Raw genomic sequence first — 21035 nt, 5'->3', positions numbered from 1 at the left:
TAACCGAAACAAGAAAAAGAAGAAAGGAATAGTCAATTTATGTTATATTGAGCCTTTTAATTAAAATAAGTATTTTCAATTTATTTTTTATTTTGTATTAGCTCTTTTTTTAAGTAAAAAAATTCAAAGAAGAAGAAGAAAAAAACTTATTTAGAACGAAAATGTTGTGGGACTTACCGGAAAAAAGATATTATAATGTTAAAAATAAGTGTTTAATTATTTCTCAGATAAAATATATATGTGTGTAAGCTGTACATAGGTTAGTTAAAAGATTATGTATCAAATTAATTGAATTCTAATTAATTACTGGCTATGTAAAATAAAAACGTTATTTTAAGTAATCGAAGTACATTAAGTTACGATATTATTAAGCATTTGTGTTGATTAATAATTAAAATGTATTCAACAAATAGTTACTTTAAACAGGAATACCCTGTTAAATAATTAAATCATACTGGCTGTCTATTACCTAAAATTAATGGTTATATTAAATAGAAACCCTAAATGGTTGGTTCATATTAAATAAGTGAATTATATAAATTAAATTTGTTAAAAAAAAGTTGTATTTTTTTAAACTGAAAGATATTAAATTTATTCTTACAATAAAGAATTAGATTATACCAAATGATTATAAATTTGAATTAATGGTACTATTAAAAAAGTAAATAATGTCAAGTTGATTCTTATAATACGTAATTGTATCATACTAAATAATTAAGCTATATTAAAATAACGTTAAGTTTAAACGCTTGTGAATGGTAATATACCTCTCTATCAGGTAGTATTGACACCAATAATGACGGTAGACGTCAATGACCTGACATCAGATGACATCAATACGTATTTCCTTCCGTAAAAGTTGCCCCCATAGGGACAAATTAGTATAGAATGAATCCTAGCCCGTTGTAATCAAAATTTAAAAACAAGCTTTAAATTGTCTGGAAGGGCTATGTAAAAGTATTTTGAAAATACAAGCCAAAACATGTGGTTAATTAAAAACCTTTGGTTCGAATTTACGGAGTCATAATGCTCCAGTGTGTTAAGGATCTTCGTTGTACTATTGCGTACACTCCGGGGGGGGGGCGTTAGAATGATTGTTAATTTATGCCTGTACAGGATGTTTTATTCTGATTTATGTCATCACAACAAATTATTTTTAATTTCAATAGATTTGCTGAAAATATCAAACAGTTCGTGGTAACGAACTGTAGTAAGGAGCGACCCGGCTCAATAGTAAACGAAACTCTAAAAAACGGAATTTCGATACTAAAAGATATATCAAAAGAATTGGATTTTTATGCTGATTTTAAATATATAAATTTCATTAAATTTAGTCTTTGTCGTCAAAAGTTACGAGCCTGAGAAAATTTGCCTTATTTTGGAAAATAGGGGGTAACACCCCCTAAAAGTTACGAATCTTAACGAAAATTACACCATCGCATTCAGCGTATCAGAGAACCCTATAGAAAAAATTCCAAGGTCCAATCTACAAAAATGTGAAATTTCGTATTTTTTGCCAGAAGACAAATCACGGGTGCGTGTTTATTTTTTTTTTTTTTATTTTTTTTTTGTTTATTTTTCCCCAGGGGTCACCGTATTGACCAAGTGGTCCTAGAGTGTTGTAAGAAGGCTCATTCTAACGGAAATGAAAAGTTCTAGTGCCCTTTTTAAGTGACCAAAAAAATTGGAGGGCACCTAGGCCCCCTCCCACGCTCATTTTTTCCCAAAGTCAACGGATCAAAATTTTGAGATAGCCATTTTGTTCCGCATAGTCGAAAACCATAATAACTATGTCTTTGGGGATGACTTACCCCCCACAGTCCCTGGGGGAGAGGCTGCAAGTTTCAAACTTTGACCAATGTTTACATACAGCAATGGTTACTGGGAAGTGTACCGACGTTATCAGGGGGATTTTTTTTTTGGTTTGGGTGTGGGGTTCAGGGGAGGGGGCTATATGGGAGGATCTTTCCTTGGAGGAGTATTTCATGGGGGAAGAGAAATTCAATGAAAAGGGCGCAGGACTTTCTAGCATTACTATAAAAAAAAAAAAACAATGAAAATATAAACACGAAAAAGTTTTTTCAATTGAAAGTAAGGAGAAGCATTAAAACTTAAAACGAACAGAGATTATTACGCATATGAAGGGTTCTAAAAATACTTTAGCATAAAGAGCGAGGTATTTAGGAGGATATAAATACTTCGCTCTTTATGCTAAAATTTTTTTAAATAATTTCAACTATTTATTCTACGGCCTTTCTGATTCAGGGGTCATTCTTAAAGAATTGGGATAAAACGTAACGTAAGTTACGTAAGTTATGTACGTTTGTTACGTAAGTTAATTCTTAAGTTACGTTTTTTTTTTACTTATAAAAACGTTCGTTAAAAATTAAAAGCTCTAGTTGCCTTTTTGAGTAACCGAAAAATGGGAGGGCAACTAGACCTTCTTCCCCATCCCTTATTCCTCAAAATCGTCTGATCAAAACTAAGAGAAAGCCATTTAGCCAAAAAAAGAATTAATATGCAAATTTCATTTTAGTAATTTATGTACGGAGAGCCAAAATCAGACATGCATTAATTCAAAAACTTTCAGAAATTAAATTAAAAAAAACAAGTTTTTTTAAATGAAAGTAAGGAACGACATTAAAACTTAAAACGAACAGAAATTACTCCGTATATGAAAGGGGCTTTTCCTCCTCGACACCCCGCTCCTTGCGCTAAAGTTTGATTCTTTCTCGCAACTCTACTTTTTAAAACAATAAAAAAAACTTTAGCGTAAGGAGCGGGGTGTCGAGGAGGAAAAGCCCCTTTCATATACGGAGTAATTTCTGTTCGTTTTAAGTTTTAATGTCGTTCCTTACTTTCATTTAAAAAAACTTGTTTTTTTTTATTTTTTAGTTAAAAGCTAACTTTTGGATGTTTTGTTACGTCATCTCTTGCATTTATGTGATTTATAACGGGGGTTTGGCAAGGTGGCTGACCGATTTGTGCCTTTGTAAGATTTAAGCACACTTTTTGATCTTGGTAATATGTTTTATTGAAATGGTGGTTTGGCGAGGGGGCTGGCGGATTTGTGGCTTTGTAAGATTTAAGCACACTTTTTGATCTTGGTAATATGTTTTATTGAAATGGTGGTTTGGCGAGGGGGCTGGCCGATTTGTGGCTTTGTAAGATTTAAACACACTTTTTGATCTTGGTAATATGTTGCATTGAAACGGTGGTTTGGCGAGGGGGCTGGCGGATTTGTGGCTTTGTAAGATTTAAGCACACTTTTTGCTCTTGGTAATATGTTGCATTGAAATGGTGGTTTGGCGAGGGGGCTGGCTGATTTGTGGCTTTGTAAGATTTAAACACACTTTTTGATCTTGGTAATATGTTGCATTGAAACGGTGGTTTGGCGAGGGGGCTGGCCGATTTGTGACTATGCAAGATTTAGCCATACTTTTTGTTCTAGGTAATATGTTGCACTGGAACGTACCACTGTGTCGTAGGAATTGATCATTAATCTACAATGCCCTTTTTTCTCTTTTAAGAATCCTACCTTACTCCTCTTAGTGATTACAACACTAAAAAATTAAGGGAAAAAACAACTAATTTTAGTTTTTTGCGTCAATAACGGCTTGACTGTTTATTATTACTGTCATAATTGGATTATCAGTCTATCTGAATACACTTCAAGTCGCCATAAACTACTAAAAACAAGTAAATCCATTATAAGGCTTCCCTTATCCGTACTCAGTAGCACTCCCCATAGACAGGCCCTTCTCACAGTCATTATTTCTTGCCTTCTAGAATAGAATCGGTTTTATTATTCTCTTAATATTCTCTTAATAATCTTCCTAATGGTGAAAGGTCCTATTTCAAAAAGAGAAGAAGAAATTATATCATCATAACTCTTCTTTACAGAATTATCGCGTATGTATTTAAGAAAGACAAAACATCGAAGAAAGTTATAGGCCTACTGATAATGTTTTAAAAATTCAACTTTCTTCTTTTTCCTTCAAACTATACCTCTTGGTCTGGTCAAAGGTGGTTTTAGGGAGGGGGAGTAGAAAGGGAACTTGCCCGGGGGCAGATTTTTTTGGGGAGAGGGGGTAAAATTTCAAATGAATAATCTAATGTTTATAATCATTTTATTATTTTTATTAAAATTTAGTAGAGAGCGCTGTCATGAACTGAAAACGCTTAATAAACAAATAAAAGCGAACTCAAAAATAAAGAAGGATAATTAAATAATAATACTTAGGATACTAAATTAAATGATAAATTATTTACTAAGTGACAAATTGAATTCGTTAAGAAATTATGTTAAAATTTAGCCTGAAATTTTTTTTTGGGAGACAGGGGGGGGGGGAACCAAAATATTGCCGAGGGTGGAAGAGATTGCCCTTTTCGAGCAATAACATAAGCAATTCAGGTTTCAATAGAAGATTCCTACCATAAATGAATATAAAAATATTAAATCATAGTAATGTTTGACTGCAAAACGACAAACTGCCAAAGATCTTCCTTTCAACCATCCATCTAGGGCCAAATGAAAAGCAAGTCGTTCTGATTGGGATGGGAAGAGATCTCAAGAAAGGATTGAAAGAAAATAGGAACCTTTTGGGAGGGTGTAAAAAGGGAAGCTTTGAATAGTTTGGGATGGAGAAGGAGCGTGCGTAGCTGCGTTGGTCGCAAGCGGTTTGGTGCTGCAGTGAATCGTTAGTAGTAGTAGTAGTAATTAAAAACAACGAAGGTTCGCAACCTTTTCTAGTATTTTCTTTTTGTTTAGAGGAGTTTAATGTGTTTGTGTTATAATTTTGCGTACAAATTTGTGAGGATTTTTGTAGATGCCAACTGTTTTGTTTTCTCTCATGAAGACAGTTTTTGCCCAACTATAATTGATGTATTTATTTTCCAGAAAGTGGTACAAAATTGTGGCCGGAGACCTCAAATAGTTGCCAATCCCACTTTGAAAGAAAGTGAAGAAGACAAAGATGCTTACAGAAGGTAGGGCTAATTTGACACGGAGAAACAAGGTCATAGTAAGGGCAAATGGTTTTACACATGGGGAAGAGCTTCCCTCCCTCTCAAATGTGTAGGCTAGTCCCAAAAACTCTATAAAAAGAGACTCAAGGTATGGTGATTTTGAAAAGGGGTACTACGTCATAGCTAGGTCAAGCTTATAAAAATTAAAATGCTTTTATAAAAAAAAATCTTATAGAATGTATGGCTATTTTGACTTGGGGAAGGAGGTCATAGTTTAGGGCACGTGGTGTCTCACATGGGGAAGAGCCCCCCTGCCCCAGATATGGTAAATTTTGAAAGGGATACTAAGTCATAGCTAGGATGAATCTATAAAAATTAAAAGATTTTTATTAAAAAAAATTCTTAAAGAATTTGTGGTTATTTTGAGGTGGGAAACGAAGTCGTAGTTGGGACGATTGGTTCGTGTGTAAGTGTATCCTATAAATTTGTCTGTCCAGTTGGCAAAATTACAGGTCTGTAAAAGATGCTTATAGAATGTATGGCTATCTTGATACAGGGACCATCACACTTTTTACGAAATGTGTCACATACGGGGAGGAGACATATATTGGCAAAAAATTAGTCTATAAAAAGATACTTGCAGAAGGAGTGGCATTTTGACACAGAACTTTGTGGTCTGAGCTTTTCAGTTCTGCAGGTCCACTCGTGATAGATCGAATCATTTCATATATAGACTGAAAAGTAAACCCCCCAAATATATAAAAAAAATGTGTCACGAAGCTCTAAGACTTTTACCGAAATGTCAATTTTAGTTGATAATAAAACTGTATTGTCTGATCGAAAAATGAGGTATTATGGTCGTTATTCGGCAAGCAGTGAAAACAAGCAATTTCCCTCCAGTGTGACTAAGCGGTCGGTAAGAGGAACCGTGCCCGTCCTAAAGCGTGGAGTAAAGCACATTAAGCCCTTTACTATCAATTAATACACTTCGAACGATGACGAAGAATATCCTATCTTATATTATGAATAAATACATTGATATTAGTTACTTTTCGTATGTAAACGACATAACTCTTCTTGCCAAAGATAGTTTGTCAGTTGGAGGTGCTGTTGAACCTATTAAGGCTGTCTTATCTATTATTGGTCTCGCAGTTGGTCCGTAGAAGATTGAGTTCATAATTGCAAACCCTACAGAAATTCACACTCAGATTCCCTTAAAGTAGAACCGATTGCTGTTCCTAGGTCTTAGTTGCAGAAATTCTTGGCTGTTCCCTTTGGTGAATCGGCAAGAGACGCGTATTCTTGCTGTTATTGCGCTATGAGAAAAAATTTCCCAAGAATATGGTTTGCTAGCGAAAGTTAAGGTAAAATTCGACAAGAGGCTTCGCAATTCTATGTTTACACCTCATATGATTTTTCTTACTCCCCCTTTGTACATATTTTGTACAAAGAGAGAGACGCGTACTCTTGCTGTTACTACGCTATGAGAGAAACTTTCCCAAGAGTATGGTTTGCTAGCGAAAGTTAAGGTAAAATTCGACAAGAGGCTTCGCAATTCTATGTTTACACCTCATATGATTTTTCTTACTCCCCCTTTGTACATATTTTGTACAAAGAGAGAGACGCGTACTCTTGCTGTTACTACGCTATGAGAGAAACTTTCCCAAGAATATGGTTTGCTAGCGAAAGTTAAAGTAAAATTCGACAAACGGCTTCGCAATTCTATGTTTACACCTCATATGATTTTTCTTACTCCCCCTTTGTACATATTTTCTACAAAGAGAGAGACGCGTACTCTTGCTGTTACTGCGCTATGAGAGGAACTTCCCCAAGAATATGGTTTGCTAGCGAAAGTTAAAGTAAAATTCGACAAGAGGCTTCGCAATTCTATGTTTACACCCCGTGTGGTTTTTCTTACTCCCCTTTGTACATATTTTGTACAAAGAGAGAGACGCGTACTCTTGCTGTTACTACGCTATGAGAGAAACTTTCCCAAGAATATGGTTTGCTAGCGAAAGTTAAAAGTAAAATTCGACAAGAGGCTTCGCAATTCTATGTTTACACCCCGTGTGGTTTTTCTTACTCCCCTTTCTACATATTTTGTACAAAGAGAGAGACGCGTATTCTTGCTGTTACTGCGCTATGAGAAAAACTTTCCCAAGAATATGGTTTGCTAGCGAAATTTAAAGTAAAATTCGACAAGAGGCTACGCAGTTCTATGTTTACACCCCGTGTGGTTTTTCTTACTCCCCTTTCTACATATTTTGTACAAAGAGAGAGACATATACTCTTGGTGTTACTGCGCCATGAGAGAAACTTCCCCAAGAATATGGTTTGCTAGCGAAAGTTAAAGGGCATTTCGACAAGAGGCTTTACAATTCTATGTTTACACCTCATGTGTTTTCTTGGCTCAATTTTCTCGGTATGCAAATAATAGTAGTAATAATCAGATCAACGACACTCCTTGACTACTAAGGTCCTTGCTTTGACTCTGCTGCGTGCTATTACATCAAGAGAGAGGAGGGTTTATTGACAAAACGCGTAATCAGCAAACAAAATTATTGCTACCTCTCCTAAAAAGCAAAGTCTGTCCGCCAGGGAGATAGAGCTCATTTTTTGTACTTAATTCCTTTTAAAAAAAGTTTGGGCATGGTTTCAGCATGTATGCTCGTACATTTTTACATCATTTGATCTATTTCATGATGGCTATAGTTTTGAAATGACGCCCCTCCTTCCCCTTGCAAAAACATAAGTCTAACATTCCTCTGTAATTTTATTTTTCATTAGCACTTTTCGATCGCTTGCAGAGATTTTCCTTACTAGAAACTTGAAATATTTTCTTTCCTGTTCCACCTTCCAACCTACCTTTTATCTTCCACCTCCCTACCTACCATACTCTCGCATATCCCTCTTAAGTTTGTATACATACACCGCAATGAGTTGGACTGCTGGATGAAGCCTCAGTGGTAATCCTAATGTCCTCAGTACTGTAGAAAACATATTTTTAAGTGATTACATATCCACAAATTTCTGGTTTTGCATAATTTTTTGTTTCGAGGGGGGCAACCCAGTCATTGCCATTTTATTCTATTGGTTCTTGGTGTAATTATATCATATAACTACATATTGATAAACATGTCATAAAATATGTAAAACTAATATGTCACTGTGGATAATGGATAATAAAGAATGAAGCCTAAGCAAAAGAAAAGAAGTAAAAATTATATACACCCTCCCTCTTCCCTAGAACTCCCAAACTCAAACGAGAGAAAAGAAAGAACTCCATTCCCAATTCCTACAAAGATCTCAACCGAAGAACCTCCCATAGAAATAACACAAAATAATGGTATGAAACATGTATATTTTGGATTTTGACCCCTCCAAGGAAATCATTCTTCCTGTGACATTCTCCCGTTTCTTCCTGTGACAAAATAAAACCAAATACTTGTGGAGATCAAGGCGAAATGTCAGTTACTACGTTATGGGATATAGTTCTAAAAAATATTTCTTCTAATAATGGTAATTCTGATCCTTATACTTTGTATTTTGCAATATCAGAATGGTAATTTTGAGCCTTACTACTAGGCTCAGCGATTGAACCATTTGAAAGAAATATCGATTTTTTTTTATTGAAAGATAGACTCTGAAATATATTAATTTTTTTTTCAAGTTTATATAGTTGACAAAATTAGATAGTACTTATTACCGAAACACAAAACGGCAAGTGTTTTGTTGATGATTAAATAAAAAAAATAAGTTTTTTCAACTGAAAGTAAGGAGTGACATCAAAACTTAAAACGCACAGAAATTACTTCGTATATGAAAGAGGCTGCTTCCTCATCAACGTCCCGCTCTTTACGCTAAAGTTTGACTCTTTCTCTCAATTCTTCTTTCTAAAACGGTAAAAAAACTTTAGCGTAAAGAGCGGGGCGTTGATGAGGAAGCAGCCTCTTTCATATACGAAGTAATTTCTGTGCGTTTTAAGTTTTGATGTCACTCCTTACTTTCAGTTGAAAAAACTTGTTTTTTTTATTTAATTTCTGAACGTTTTTGAATCAATGCATGTTTTGATTTTGGCTCTCCGCAGAGGAATAATCAAAACGAAATTTGCATATTTTTTTTTTTTGCTCAATGGCTTTCTCATAATTTTGATCGAATGATTTTGAGAAAAAAAGAGCTGGGGACGAAGCCTAGTTGCCCCCCGATTTTTTGGTTAATTAAAAAGGCAACTAGAACTTTTAATTTTTTACGAATCTTTTTATTGGTAAAAGATTTACGTAACTTATAAATTAGCTTACGTAAAGAACTTTTGTATTCTCATGTTTTTATTACATATACGAGGGGATTCACCCCATCGTCAGTACCTCGCTCTTTACACTAAAGCTTAAATTTTATCCCAATTCATTAAGAATGACCCCCTGAATCACAAAAGCCGTAGAATAAGTAGTTGAAATTACCGAAAATACTTTAGCGTAAAGAGCGAGGTATTAGAAGGAGGTGAGCCCCTCATATGGGTAATAATTTCTGTTTGTTTTAAGTTTTATTGCTGTTCCTTACTTCCAGCTGAAAAAGCTTTTTCACTTTTATTTTTTAATTGTTTTTTTTTAAATAATGCTAGTAAATCCTGCTCTCCCTTCATGGAAATTTTCTTCTCCCATTACAAATTCTCGAAGGAAAGTTCCCCCAGCATATCCCCCTCTTCTCAACCCTCCCCCAAACCAAAAAAATCCTTCTGAAAACGCCTGTATACTTCCCAATAACCATTACTATATGTAAGCACAGGTCAAAGTTTGTAACTTGTTGTCCCTCCCACGGGGACTGTGGGGGAGTAAGTCGTCCCCAAAGACATAGTTATAAGGTTTTTCTACTACGCTGAATAAAATGGCCATCTCAGAATTTTGATCCGTTGACTTTGGGAAAATAATTAGCGTGGGAGGGGGCCTAGGTGCCCTCCAATTTTTTTGGTCACTTAAAAAGGGCACTAGAACTTTTCATTTCCGTTAGAATGAGCCCTCTTGCAACATTCTAGGACAACTGGGTCGATACGATCACCCCTGGGAAAAAAAAAAAAAAAAACAAAAAAACAAATAAACACGCATCCGTGATCTGCCTTCTGGGAAAAAATACAAAATTCCACATTTTTGTAGATAGGAGCTCGAAACTTCTACAGTAGGGTTCTCTGATACGCTAAATCTGATGGTGTGATTTTCGTTAAGATTCTATGACTTTTAGGGGGCGTTTCCCCCTATTTTCTAAAATAACGCAAATTTTCTCAGGCTCGTAACTTTTGATGGGTAAGACTAAACTTGATGAAACTTATATATTTAAAACCAGCATTAAAATGCGATTCTTTTGATGTAGCTATTGGTATCAAAATTCCATTTTTTAGAGTTTTGGTTACTATTGAGCCGGGTCGCTCCTTACTACAGTTCGTTATCACGAACTGTTTGCTAAACTGTATTCGTTCAGGCGGAGAAACGAATATTCAAGCCGTGATCTGAAACAAGAGCGAACTGAATATTCGCCTGAATTCAAATGTTTTCTTCAGGGGACCTATACTACGACTAATAATTCAAAATTCGAGCTCCAATCAGAACGAAACTTAAGAACATTTTTCAAACAGTTCGTGGTAACGAACTGTAGTAAGGAGCGACCCGGCTCAATAGTAACCAAAACTCTAAAAAATTGAATTTTGATATCAATAGCTACATCAAAAGAATTGCATTTTAATGCTGATTTTAAATATATAAGTTTCATCAAGTTTAGTCTTACCCATCAAAAGTTACGAGCCTGAGAAAATTTGCCTTATTTAAGAAAATAGGGGGAAACACCCCCTAAAAGTCATAGAATCTTAACGAAAATCACACCATCAGATTCAGCGTATCAGAGAACCCTACTGTAGAAGTTTCAAGCTCCTATCTACAAAAATGTGGAATTTTCTATTTTTTGCCAGAAGACAAATCACGGGTGCGTGTTTATTTTTTTTTTTCTTTTTCCCAGGGGTCATCGTATCGACCAAGTGGTCCTAGAATGTCGCAAGAGGGCTCATTCTAACGGAAATGAAAAGTTCTAGTGCCCTTTTTAAGTGACCAAAAAAATTGGAGGGCATCTAGGCCCCCTGCCACGCTCATTTTTTTCTCAAAGTCAACGGATCAAAATTTTGAGATAGCCATTTTGTTCAGCATAGTCGAAAACCATAATAACTATGTATTTGGGGATGATTTACTCCCCTACAATCCCTGGGGGAGGGGCTGCAAGTTACAAACTTTGACCAGTGTTTACATATAGTAATGGTTATTGGGAAGTGTACAGACGTTTTCAGGGGGATTTTATTTTGTTTGGGGGGTGGGGCTGAGGGGAGGGGGCTATGTTGGAGGATCTTTCCTTGGAGGAATCTGTCATGGGGGAAGAAAAATTCAAGGAAAAGGGCGCATGATTTTCTAGCATTACTATAAGAAAATAATGAAAAATAAACATGAAACGTTTTTTCAAATGAAAGGTAGGAGTAGCATTGAAACTTAAAACGAACAGAGATTATTACGCATATGAGGGGTTCTAAAAATACGTTAGCATCAAGAGCGAGGTATTTAGGAGGAGATAAATACCTCGCTCTTTATGCTAAAGTATTTTTAGTAATTTCAACTATTTATTCTACGGCCTTTCTGATTCAGGGGTCATTTTTAAAGAATTGGGACAAAACTTAAGATTTAGTGTAAAGAGCGAGGTATGAACGAGGATACAAACCCCCTTGTATACATAATAAAAATATAAGATTATGAAAGTTTGTTACGTAAGTTGCTAATTTATAAGTTACGTATATTTTTTACTAATAAAAACGTTCGTTAAAAATTAAAAGCTCTAGTTGCCTTTTTAAGCAACCGAAAAATTGGAGGGCAACTAGGCCTCCTTATCCACCCCTTATTTCTCAAAATCGTCTGATCAAAACTAAGAGAAAGCCATTTATCCAAAAAAAGAATTAATATACAAATTTCATTTTAATAATTTATGTGGGGAGAGCCAAAACCAAACATGCATTAATTCAAAAACGTTCAGAAATTAAATAAAAAAAACTAATTTTTTTAGCTGAAAGTAAGGAGCGACATTAAAACTTAAAACGAACAGAAATCACTCCTTATATAAAATGGGTTGTCTCCTCCGCAATCCCTCGCTCTTTACGCTAAAGTTTGACTCTTTGCCACAATTCTACTTTTTAAAACAATTAAAAGCTTTAGCGTAAAGAGCGAGGGACTGTGGAGGGGACAACCCATTTAATATACGGAGTAATTTCTGTTCGTTTTAAGTTTTAATGTCGCTCCTTACTTTCAGCTAAAAAAATTAGTTTTTTTTATTTAATTTGTCTAAATAGACTTTTCGTGTCGAAGTATTCTGAGCTTGAACTAGCAAATTATCAGATTTTTTGGTCGAAATAGCTCCAAAATTATTACATCTGGAAGTCGTATTTAAAATGGAACATGAAAATTCTTAAGCCGAACTGGCCAGACATGACAATAAACAACAAAGAGAGATAAAACTCTACAAAAAAAACCCAAACGAGACTACGGCCTGTAGAGAGGAAGTAGAGAGGAAAATGAAACAGAAGCGCTACTCAGCGAGATATTACAAAAATTCTAAATAAAATGTCGAAAGAGATGACATGAGTAAGTCGTAGTAGCAGCATTGTCAACAACCAAGCCACATTAAACGTTTTTTTTTTCTTTAACGTAAATTTGAGTTGTTGACATCAAAATTTAATACCCGAGCTAGGTCACACTGGATAAAATGAAAACTGTGCATAATATAATCGCCATTTCTTATTTTTCATAATTTTTGTTCACTTTATCCCCACTGTGGATAAAAGGGAAAGCTATGCGAGACTATTGTCAGTTTCGTAATTTGTTGAAAGGATCATTTTCCAGCTTTTAAGGGAAAAACTCATGGCTGACCAATCAGAATGCATATTTAAGGCATAATTTTTTGAAACAAGAAAACATGGAAGCTCAAAACAACAGATTGACTATCTATGTAGTGAATGTGGCAGAAGATAAAAAGACATAGTGCTATCAGGCAATATTAATAGTGTTATAATAATATTATAATTATAAAAGCATTAATATTAATTATAATGCTAGTAGTGTGGTTTATAGCATATAATAGTGCGAATTATAATATCAGTAGTGTGCTATTATGGATTAGTTGGTAACAGCATAGTGTTGATACAAGCTTTTTTAATTCAATTCAATTTATTCAAATAATAAAAAAAAACATAACACCAATAATAATAAAGATCCTGGAAGCGAACTTGTTGAGGACCATAACAACAAGAAATTGAAAATGAAGAAGAGAGAAAAAAAGAAAAGAGAAAACATGGGTAATTAAAGCAAATTGAATAAGAATTTAGAGAATAATAATATCAAAGTTTTAGTACATTGTTATACAGCGAGCGAAAACTTGTAGATAGCTCGACACTGGAGGGTATTATATTCCATTGAAGTATAGATTTATAAATGGGGGATCGCTGGGCAGAACTAGAGACACACTTGGGGACAATGAAGGAATGGTTGGATGAACGGAGACAGAGGCCTTCAGAATTATTACTATTAAAATAAGATAATAATTGGGGAGGAAGATTTTTATGGTAAGCGGAGTATGCAAGGGATAAATTTAACTTTTTGATGATTTGTTCAAAAGGGATAATACCAAAATCGGAGTACAAGTCCTTGGGTGGGATATAGTCGGGGCAGCCGAAAAACTGCTTTGACGGCACGGTTTTGGGCAGATTTTAATATATTAGTAACTGAAGGATAAGTGTTGCCCCTAACAGATCCGCAGTATGAGACATATGGATAAATAAAAGAGTAATAAAGGGTGACAAGGATATCGGGAGGAAGAGAATAATTCACACGATTAATCATAATTACCTGTCGCAAGATTATGGCTCTGATGTAGGACCCATGTGTTGCAAATGATAGGGAGGAGTCTATGTGGACACCAAGAAACTTGGCAACTTCTACCTGTGGGAGGAGATTGGTAGAATATTTTAGGCCAATTGCTTGCTGAGCTTCATTTTTTTGTAAGGGGTTTGAAATAATACTACCTGACTTTTCTTGCTGTTAATGGTTATGCAGTTAACGAGACACCACTCCTGTAATCTATTCAGAAGGGTTTGAGTAGAGGCGACGACGGATGGTAAATTAGAACCGGTGATGAAAAGTTGCTATCGTCAGCAAACAGTACTGGGTGCACTGATGGACCCAGGTCCGTAACCAAGTCATCAATATAAAGGATAAAAAGTATTGGACCAAGAACAGAGCCCTTTGGGACGCCCCTCCGGACAGGTAAGGGATGTGAAGTCACCCCGCCCAGACTCACACTATGTACTCTACCAGAGAGATAAGAGCCAAACCATGAGAAAGGAACTCCACGAATCCCTAAGTTGTTGAGTTTACTTAATAAAACACTGTGATCAACCATATATAAGGCCTTAGAAAAATCCAGAAATAAGCCCAATACAGTATTTTAAGGTCAAGTTGGGAACGTATAAACTGTGTGACATATAATAGTGCATGAGCAGTTGAAAATTTGGAACGGAAGCCATATTGATGAGGATAAATCAACGAATCTGAAGAACGAATCCGAAATAAAAAGGGAGAAAGACGTCGGAATATAATTCTCTCGAGCACTTTAGATATAACTGGGAGAAGTGAGATTGGACGGTAATTACTTATCTCAGACGGATCGCCTTTTTTATGAATCGGGATAACAATTGCTGATTTAAATATTTCTGGGAAGACTCCATTGGTCATAGACAGGTTTGCTATGTGCACAATGGGTTCACAAACATAGGAAGATACAGTCCTAAGAAGCTTATTACTTATGCCAAAGAAGTCAGGTGTACTACTATTAGAGAGACATTTGATAACTTGAAGCACCTCTTTACGATCAGTTGGAGAGAAAAACATGGATCCAGGATTCTTGCTAGGGTGTACTGACTGGGAGAAGGAACAGGAGTTAGCATTTGGAATATTAGTGAAATAATTATTAAAAGCATCCGGTACTGAAATTGGGTCAATTAATCTGCCACTGATGTCCTTAAGGTTAATAGGTACAGATCTTGAATTCCTTTTTTTGAAAGAATTTCATTTATTGTGGACCAAATTTTTTGCAAGTTCCCTTTACAATGAGAGATTTTTGTGTAATAATTTTTTTTGTTGCTTCCCGGACGAGTTTGGTATATAAGTTTTTGTATTTTGTATAATTAGTCAGGTCATATAACGTTACTGGTTTTGCAAGCTAACTTATATAGGCTATTTTTTCGGTATGAAGAGATTATCAGGCTATTAGACATCCAGGGGCGTATATGGGCAATTTTTCGGTTTGATTTACGAACTGGAAAGGTTGAACTGATAAGATCACTCAGTCCCCGTGTAAAACCATTTGTGGCTGAATTAACATCCTGACAATCCAAAACTTTGGACCAGTCGAAGGATTTCAAACGATCCGTGAACCGGTTCATATTCACAGTATTATATATTCTATTATACGTAGGAGTATTAGTTCTAGAGGGTTGAGTAGCTGGTAGGGAGGGTAGGGAGAGATAGATTGGAAAGTGATCTGACAGGTCAGTAAATATTATTTTGGAGGACAGGTGGTTTCCCAGGGAAGTGGATACAAAAATGTTGTCAATTACAGTTGCTATAGACCTCATAGGATCAACTCTAGTAGGAAAAAGGATTGTGGGAAGAAGACCACTTGAGGTGAATGTTTCAAAGAAGGTATCACAATCATTATTATTGCTAACATTTAGTAACTTACTATTGAAGTCCCCAAAAACTATTGCCTTCTTTTGTGGTAAATTAATAAAACTGGACAAATCATCAATTTCTGAAAGCCACGTTTCCGTTATTCCAATTACGTCGAAAGAGCAGTAACCATTAATTAAAATTAAGTCTTTAAAATTAGCCTACTTATCCCGTATACTTCTGATGTTAAAGCAAATTACATTAAGTTTGGTCTCTTCCATTAGCTTAGGTTTCACATTTTTCACAAAATCAAAAGTGTTGAGATATTCACAGTTACTTTGGTTTAAAGGGTTATCGGGGCTAGCTAAGGGGCTGGTTGGCAAATTATTTTGGTCATCGTAATAGTTAAAAATAACATTATTGCACAGTCATAAATTCCTGAGAAACGTAAAATCTTGTATAGTACACATTTAAATATCCATTGTGGTTTGAGTTTCATCATCTCCTTGATTAGAATATTGGAAATCTTCTTCAGCCGACGAAATATCATTGGTGGTAACTTTGGACTGGGATGGAAAGTTTGCCCTTTTTTTAGATTTCTTGCCTTTGACTAGGGCAGTGGCACTGACTACCGTCTTGGGGGTTGTAGTACAGTATTATCAGAGCCTGTATTAATTTGATTTTCAGTTGAGTCCACAGGCTTAACTAGCTTTGATGTGGAATCTATGTCCTTTTTCATGGAGGATAATTGGGCTATAGATGTTTGTAAGATGTCATCACCTAGAAGTTTAGTGATAGCCTTCTTCTTGAGAATATTTTTGGTTTCCTCAGCTTCATTACTAACCTCAATTAAGTGACTGCCTGTGAGATAAGTTGCAAGCCTTTGCCATTCTTGGCTACTTTTAGATGAATCTTTTGGAGGGCAGGATGTTGAAGTAAACTTAGGTAAGGGATAGGGGGAGACTCACTAGAACCTTGAGTATGAACATTATTTGCCTCTTTTGGAAATGATACTGTCTTTGCATTTTCTACAGCAACTGTTTCTTGGCTTCTACTGGGCCGACGGGGTGTGGGTTGCCAAGGGATTCTTGCAGCTACAACTGAATAGGGTAGGTTCATTTTATCAGATGTTCTAAGGATTACGACTCGCTTTTGGTGAGCCGGGCAAGATTGTTTTTGGAGGGCTGTGTGTCCCTTACGGTTACAATTTCTGCAGAAAGGATGTGACTCAGGGCATTCACTAATTGCGTGGCCTGTTTTCCCACACTTAAGGCAAGACGGATGGGACTGTTTGCAGTGTTTTTTGCTGTGGCCGTGGGCCAGACAAGTGGAGCCTTGTAGGGGCTCGGGCTTATAAATCTTGTAAAAAAGGGACATACCGTACAAGAATATTTCTCTACTTAGCTCAGCTTTGCAGGAAATGAGGATTGAACGGTTTGCGTGAAGAAAACCTTCTTTGTTTAAACTTAGCCTTATAGCAGTTGAAGGATTGATGAGAAGGCCTGAAGAATCTATTAGTTCAGTTTGTATTTCCTCCACTTTTACACTGGTATCAACACCATACAGCACATACTTGTGCAACTATTCCACATCTTTTTTTGAGGCTATTTTGAACCATCAAGAATTATTTCTTTGGATTTTGACAGGACGTGGTCTGCCACCTGAGAAGACGTAAAGTAAATCTCAATAGACGCGTCCTGCTTGAAAACAAGTTCAAAATTTACCTTGGTGATCAGAAAGGTAGCTTTCCTAATTTGCATTATTCGATCTTTTGAAAAGGGTTGGCCATTGGTTTTCTTGATTGAGAGAGTATAACAATTGGGGTAATCGTTAGCACTAGTTTCTGGGGATGCACTATCACTGGCGAACGAGTTTCATCCTTTTTCCTCTTTGTGCCAGGCGTCTCACCGCTTTCATTAGAGTTAGTTTCGGCTAAGGCCTGAATTCCTGACAAGTGGCTAAATGTTTTGGATCGCGTAGTTGGGGGAGTTCTAGGAATAGTTTTAGAAGTAGGTTGGAATGGCGACTGGCTAAGGGTTTCAGTGGGAGTATTCTTCTCGGGTGGTAGCCTTAGGGGCTTTTTTCTCGTCATTTATTCTGACGAGACACTGCAGATTCACGAACTGTTAATCAGTCTTAATTCATGGTTACTTGACCAAAAGTAAATATGACAGTTTTTAATCAGCGATAACACCAATATATTCAATTATACACTATGATAAATAATAACTCACTTTGTATGAAGTGAGCATTCCCTCACAATTAAATCCGCAAGTTAATTGCGCAATCTAACACAGTACAGTACAAAAAATAATCCGATTAGGTTCATAAGCTAGTTCCTTTTAGTTCAGATACTAAACTCATACTGATCTGACAATTTCTGATCTGAATATTTCAGAACAATTTCTTGTCATTTTAATTGTCTAATAATTATCCTAGAATACCTTGAGCCAACCTTTGAAGTACAAAGGACAGTGAAAATAAAGTCTTGTGTGAGTTGAAACTTACACAAACGTAGGTATGTTTAAAGATTGTCATTTTTTACAAAAAAAAGTTGCAAACACACAACAAAAATTTATTTCCATGTTTACTTTTGTACGAATCGGGTAAAAATTTGAGGGGGGGGGGGTTCAGAAGAGGTGACCCCCCTGGGAACGCCTCTGTTTATTGTTTCCTAGAACGGGCTGAGAATTGAATCAATTGAAAGACTTCACGGAATCACGGATCGTGGAAAAAAATTCAAGCCCAGTCCAATTTTTTTACTTTAACATAGATTTGAGTTGTGACATCAAAGTCTATTACGAATTATCTAAGTCTATTAGCAAAGTCTATAACGAATGTGTCGTTGAAGTCAAGGAAAACACGGATCATTCATAAATTCTGTTGGTAATCTCAGGTGACGTGACTTCATGTCATCCGATGGTAAAATTGTGATGGGCGTTAATGACCGTTGTTATTTTTCCGGACAAACTCTTCCACTTGTGGATTTTATAAAAGGAAAAAAGCCTGTTAGGTTCAACAATAGTTTTTTGGAACCTGCTTTCTTCAAGGTTTTCAGTAAACCAATCGAGTTACATGAATGTAACTTTCAATGATTTCAGATATTGATATTTGAGCGGATTTCTGTAAGTTTCCTTTTCTGAAAGAATGCTATAAAATGAAAAAAGCCTATTAAGTTACAAAATGGCATCATTATTTTTTTTAGAAATTAATATTTGGGCTGATTTCGAAAGGCTTCCTTCACGTAACTCTTACTGCTTTACTAAAAACATTAAAGAAAGTAGTGTCCGAAAAGCAATTGCTTAGTCTAGCTTCCTTCTGGCTCGGTGGTAGGTTTATTTGATATTACATTATATTTCTTTTTGCTCTACACCCCGTATAACTATTATTTTCCTACTCCCTACTTGTATTTGCATCTATTTGTATCTCTGTAGTGTATTTCCTAGCAACTAGAAACTCTTACCTGTGTTTATTTTCTAGGCCTCCTCCTGACCCATCTTGTTTGGTTAAAAGACCTCCCGTAGTAACCGTTATGGGCCACGTTGATCATGGGAAAACTACTTTATTAGATGCGCTGCGACATACGAATGTAGTTGCTTCTGAATTTGGTGGCATAACTCAGCATATTGGTGCATTCTCAGGTATCAACTTTGCATTTTCTGTTAAGAGAGTGCTTTATAAAGAAGGCTCTAGAAGGAGTTGAATTTTGCTTTGGTAACGTGACTTCACGTCATCTGATGGTAAAATTGTCTTCATCTATGTGAATATTGGATCCTTTTCCGTTTTATATCAGAATTGAAGAACTGCTTTCTTCAATCAGCAAAATTGTATTTAAAATGCCGTATCCTACCTATGCGTGGGGTTTCTCATCAAATATAATTTCTTAATTATCATTTCTCAATGACGTGAAGTGTCTTGTCCCCCCCCCCAATTATAAAAACAATGTCAGTCAGTTCATGATCTACTACCACTATTGCTACCAACAACTCACTATAGAAGCAAGCCCTCTGAGGCCAACACAGCTAAGAACGCTTATCCATAAGAGGCATTTAGAGCGCCTATTGCAATTTTTGGTGAAGTTACCTTCTATTGGCTGAGTTCCCCAGTACTCGAACCTGATTTGATTCTAATCTGGATGTCTTGTATGTTTAACAATCTAGTCTGTAATGCTGAAGCTCCAATTCTGTTGTTAAACAGCTTAAATCCATTCTGGTCAAATCACTTTCGTAAAATTCAGCAAACTTTGTACAAAAATTTCGAATCTTTTGAATAAGGTGTTTACCACTAGACAAATACTCCCAAGATAGCGGAGTATATCTTTGAGTTTTGTAAAACTACTTTGGAAATGGTCGTCTGGGCAGTCTTTAAATATTTGGAATAAGAAACAACAGTGATAATAGTAAGAAACTAGCTAAAAATGACTTGGAGATCTTAATTTTTGAAAAGTTTGATAGTTAAAGTTTAACGAGAGCTTCGTAAAACAATTATGCAATCACTTGCATTTTATTAAGTAAAACACTGTCTATTCAATTTGCCTGTAACTTAAATCACTGAAAAACACCTTTACTATAGGAATGCCAAATAAGGGACAGGAGTAGCCCATAACTTGAAAATAACTTTTTAGACCCTTACTGAAGAACAAGATCCTACTTTAACAGTTTTATTTACGTTGTATGTTTAAGAGAATATGTAAGCCACAGCTTAGATACCAATACAGTTATGAAAACTCCTATCTTGCCCATGAGAAGCTTTTGGTTCAGAGCTCTGAACTTAGCGCCTCCTCCAAGTCCGCGCTCCGACGCGTAGATCGTACTAAAACGCCATAGGCGGGAACACCATAGCTCTGAACTATCAAACAGTTCGTGGTAAAGGAACTGTAGTAAGGAGCGACTCGGCTCAATAGTAACCGAAACTCTAAAAAATGGAATTTTAATATCAATAGTTACATCAAAAGAATCGCATTTTAATGCTGATTTTAAATATACAAGTTTCATCAAGATTAGTCACATCCATCAAAAGTTACGAGCCTGAGAAAATTTGCATCATTTTAGAAAATAGGGGAAAACACCCCCTAAAAGTCATATGATCTTAACGAAAATCACACCATCAGATTCAGTGTATCAGAGAACCCTTTTGTATAAGTTTCAAGCCCCTATTTGCAAAAATGTGGAATTTCGCATCGTTTGCCAGAAGGCAAATCACGGATGCGTGTTTATTTGTTTTTTTGTTTGTTTTTTTTTTTCCCAGGGGTGATCGTATCGAATCAGTGGTCCTAGAATGTCGCGAAAGGATTCTAACGGGAATTAAAGTTCTAGTGCCCTTTTTAAG

At 35.8% G+C, this 21035-nt stretch overlaps 1 protein-coding gene across 3 annotated transcripts in view; it reads left to right on the top strand.

The window, feature by feature from the left end:
* LOC136030560 (translation initiation factor IF-2, mitochondrial-like) overlaps window positions 1-21035 on the top strand; it is a 146195-nt gene that overhangs the window by 49672 nt on the left and 75488 nt on the right. For all 3 annotated transcript variants that reach the window (XM_065709618.1, XM_065709619.1, XM_065709620.1), the window contains 2 exons: window positions 4901-4989; window positions 19188-19348. In XM_065709618.1, the coding sequence (XP_065565690.1) occupies window positions 4901-4989; window positions 19188-19348 (250 nt within the window). The remainder of the gene's footprint in view (window positions 1-4900; window positions 4990-19187; window positions 19349-21035) is intronic.

This window comes from Artemia franciscana, chromosome 8, assembly GCF_032884065.1.
Source record: "Artemia franciscana chromosome 8, ASM3288406v1, whole genome shotgun sequence".
In the NCBI taxonomy this organism is placed as follows: Eukaryota; Metazoa; Arthropoda; class Branchiopoda; order Anostraca; family Artemiidae; genus Artemia; species Artemia franciscana.
The sequence above is the reverse complement of the archived record's forward strand: the minus strand, read 5'-3'. Positions and strand labels throughout refer to the sequence as shown.